Genomic DNA, 3,865 nt, shown 5'->3' with positions numbered 1-3,865 from the left:
CTAGGCCTAATGTCGATTAGAAGCTATCACATTTAACATGAGTTGAGGTTTACAATCTGTCTTGTGGGATCCAACAACTCTCAGTCACATAGATTCTATAATAAGATAACGGACGGGTCAGTGAATGCCTGGTCATCTCGAGCATAGCGTTCCTCGTGAACAGCTGTAATCGAAATTAGGTAATATTAAGTTGTTTCGGGGAAGAAGGAATTTCCATGTCAACGATTGGTCGTGTGATTTGTTTTGTTTACAATTGTGTCGATCTCGTTGATTGGCTACACTTGACTAAATGGCATGTCTCTGATGGCATGACCAAAATCAGAAGTAGGATGAACATTATGTTTCTCCATTAATCGTCCAGTTTCTGAAGAAAAAAAAATTACCCTCTAGGCAGACCGATCTATTTTTGTATGATAAGTGACTAGTATTTTTTTGTATTTATTGTTCAGTTCAGCGAAAGCATGTTTTAGAAGCCTTTAGACTATGTCAAGTCGAGGGGTCCTTGATCCAAGCCAAAAACACGTTTTTCTGTTAATATAAACAGAATCACATTATCTATTTAACAGTTTAGTAGGTCGTTCTGTTTTGTTATTTTTTTCAAAACAAACTGTCGACAACTATTACAGGACAAGCAAAATGAACGCTGCTTCTCTTTTTACTTTCTTTCTTTTTTTTTTTATTACAAAAGTTACGAGCACTTCATACAACAGAGCTAAATATGTGGACCCTTGAGCTGTATGATTAGATTAAGTACTGAATAATTTGTTGGACATTTTAGACGAATTTTGTTTTGCAAACAAGAGAACATCCTAATAACTTGAGGCGCTGCCTTGTTTTGTTATTTTGATTATTGTTATCATATTTTTCCCCCACTTTAGCGTTCATTCTCATGAAGATCTGACCAACCGGCGGTCGGGCCTCTAGAGGTCAAAAGGGAAGTGACTCTGACTTTTGTTTACAAGACACACATGGTGCAACAGTGACAAGTGGGAAGGACGCTGGAAAGTTCGAAGAAAATTAAGACTTGAATCTCGACATTTATTGTCGGAGTTTTGTTGTCGCTGTGCCAGTGACTTAAATTTGTCACTCACACAACTCCAGCTTATCCCATATTTAGTGTCAAAATGGCTGCCCAGCCAGAACTCAGCGATGCTGCTGTGAAATTTGTAAATGAACTTGAAATGGAAATGATGGTGGATATGTACAACAGGTAAATCTAGAACTAGATCTAGATTCTAGGTAGGCTAGATCTACATCTACATCTACATCTAGATTCTAAGTCTAGATCTAGATCTAGATCTAGATCTAGATCTAGATATCTGGATCTAGAATCTAGATATCTTGGCCTCTTTGAACATTAGCAGATCCCAATATCTTGTCTGTCTCTGTAGAGTATAATTTATTATGGGTATGATGTCTTGGGGGAAATTCAAATGATCCTCCTCTCTATCGAAATCGAAGTGTATACAGACCCGGTAACCGGGAACAAAGTCACGAAGTATACAGACCCGGTAAGGGAACTCTTTTGTGATTTCGGAAAGTTTCAGCGCCCAGACCCGGTAGTGTGTGTGTGTGAGAGAGAGAGCAGGGGGAAGTGCTAGCAAAATGTATGACATGCCCCAGTTGGCAGGAGGGAACGAGAGAAAGATATAGATCTAGAATCTAGATCTAGTGGAAAATAGGTGGGGAGAAAGAAAGACAGAGACGAACAAAGAAAAAGAGAATGCGAGCGACAGAGAGAGAAATAGAGAGGATGAATGCTCGAGAGAAATTATGACATTGTTCTTTTCTTCAAATTGTGATTCCTCCATCTCCAAAACAGAGGAAAAACGATCGTTCAACGAAAAGACATCCACAATCTTCATTTAGAATTTAGATCTAGATCTAGGCTAGCCTCGAAACTAGATCAATGATTTATGTCTGTCTGTCTAGATCTAGACCTAGCCTAGGCCATAGATATATAGAAGAACCTAGATCTAGGTCTACCCAGAGCCAAGAGGGCGCTTGAAACTTTCCAAAATCACAAAAGAGTTCCACTACCGGGTCTGTATACTTTGTGACTTTGTTCCCGGTTACCGGGTCTGTATACACTCCCTTAGATCTAAAATCTAGATATTAGATCTAGAACTCTAGACGACTCTAGATCTAGATCTAGATATAGAATAGTATGATAATTGAACTGTTGGGGGCCATTCCATTTATACGTCAGTTGTCAGAAACGAATGACCACCACATGCGATTAAACGTAGAAAGATGCAAACTATTTTTAGGTAAGGCGCCCATCTTGTTTGATGTCAGACCAGGTACTACCCCTCCGATCACATGACTACATCTCTAGATTCTAAGTATAGCCAACCGCATGGCACCAAAGATGGAAGTGTCTATGTATATGATGCTTAACCTACCTCTCGCTCTCGGAAGTTCTGATGGCCGAATACAGAGTGCGTCTGCATTTGAAGTCATGCAATGATTTTAGGAGCGATTCGATCCCGGTCCCAGACAGTTTGTTTTTTCTCTTCTCCTCCGCCCGACTGACCAACAGTCCCATAAATTATAATCTGTAGCTTTGAAGTTCTTTTTGTTTTTTCTATAGATCAGGGCAATCTATTTATATATATATTAGTGATGTAGAATGTGTATGGGGGGGGGGGGGTGGATCTAGATCTAATCCTCCCGCGTCTTTACGGCAATTTTCGTGCGATTTGTTGTCTTTGTGTTTACTGTGTTTCTATTTCAACAAGCATCAGCGTTCTTAATCTTACTGTTCTAAGCATCAACATTCTAGGATCTTCCATCACGTCCAAGTATTAGATCTAGATCTAGGAATCCAAAAAGTTACCGAAAACGTCGTTCCATGTGGGTATCCCAGGAAGTGATGACATCACAGTACTAAAATTAGCAGCCAATCAGAAAGATGCGTCTTCTACGTTTAATCTCCTTGAGATTGAGATCTAGATCTAGATATTAGATCATGGATATTAGATCTAGTGTAGACTCTAGATTTTCTAGATCCAAGCCTAAAGTCTAACTTGCGTAAAATTAAAATTAAAGTATGATACACGCACACACACATCTAGCTCCTAACGCGACAGTTGAGTAGTCTAGATCTAGATTTCTAAGTTTAAATTTCTGCGAGTTTGTATGTGACAGGTAATGCAACCCATGGTGAAAATGATAATACAACAAAGATTAATAAAAACTGAAGTGATAGATCTCTAGATATCGTGTAAAGCGCATAGAGCCTGCTGTTGGGCGGGGATATGCGCGATATCAATGCTATTTATTATTAGATCTAGTTTGTTAAAGGCTGTTAAAGGTAATTTTGCTTATTATATGAAGCTGGTATTTTGACTTTGCCTGGAACAAATCTGAGTCAGGTCGAAATTGGCCCACCCCCCTGTCGAAGTTGCCTCGTTTCGCCCTGTCAAATTTGCACCAGCCATCAAAATCTCACCCCGTCATTTTTAATACAAAGTGGCTGTGCGTACGGCTCCCGTAAGCATAGCCTCGTGGGTATGCCTACGGCCCTCCCGTACGCATAGCATCGAGGCTATGCCTACGGCCCTCCCATACGCATGGCATAGCATCGAGGTTATGTGTACGGCCCTCCACTTCACTTTTATAAGCTAGGCTTTGTAGGCGTTACATAAACTATCAAAAAGGACAGACTTAACCCTAGAAGCGCTCAGCTGAGGTACCAGAGATGTATACCGGCTACTGAAAAATGACCATTTACGGTTCAACAGAAGGCCTATAAAAACCATATACGGTATTTTCTTAAACCTGATAGAATGAGCCGTTCAAAAATGATAAGCTATCAAATTGATATATATTATATATACAATTATATACAAACAGAGCAAAA

General features: G+C 39.7%; 1 protein-coding gene across 1 annotated transcript in view; it reads left to right on the top strand.

The window, feature by feature from the left end:
- The first annotated feature begins 939 nt into the window (after positions 1 to 939).
- LOC101848779 (mitochondrial import inner membrane translocase subunit Tim10-B) overlaps positions 940 to 3,865 on the top strand; it is a 12,254-nt gene continuing 9,328 nt past the window's right edge. Inside the window, exon 1 of the mRNA XM_005108571.3 lies at positions 940 to 1,210. Coding sequence (XP_005108628.1) covers positions 1,125 to 1,210 — 86 coding nt within the window. The 5' untranslated portion in view covers positions 940 to 1,124. The remainder of the gene's footprint in view (positions 1,211 to 3,865) is intronic.

This window comes from Aplysia californica, unplaced genomic scaffold, assembly GCF_000002075.1.
Source record: "Aplysia californica isolate F4 #8 unplaced genomic scaffold, AplCal3.0 scaffold00700, whole genome shotgun sequence".
Classification (NCBI taxonomy): domain Eukaryota; kingdom Metazoa; phylum Mollusca; class Gastropoda; order Aplysiida; family Aplysiidae; genus Aplysia; species Aplysia californica.
Note: the sequence above shows the minus strand (reverse complement) of the source record. Positions and strands in the feature narration are given on the sequence as shown.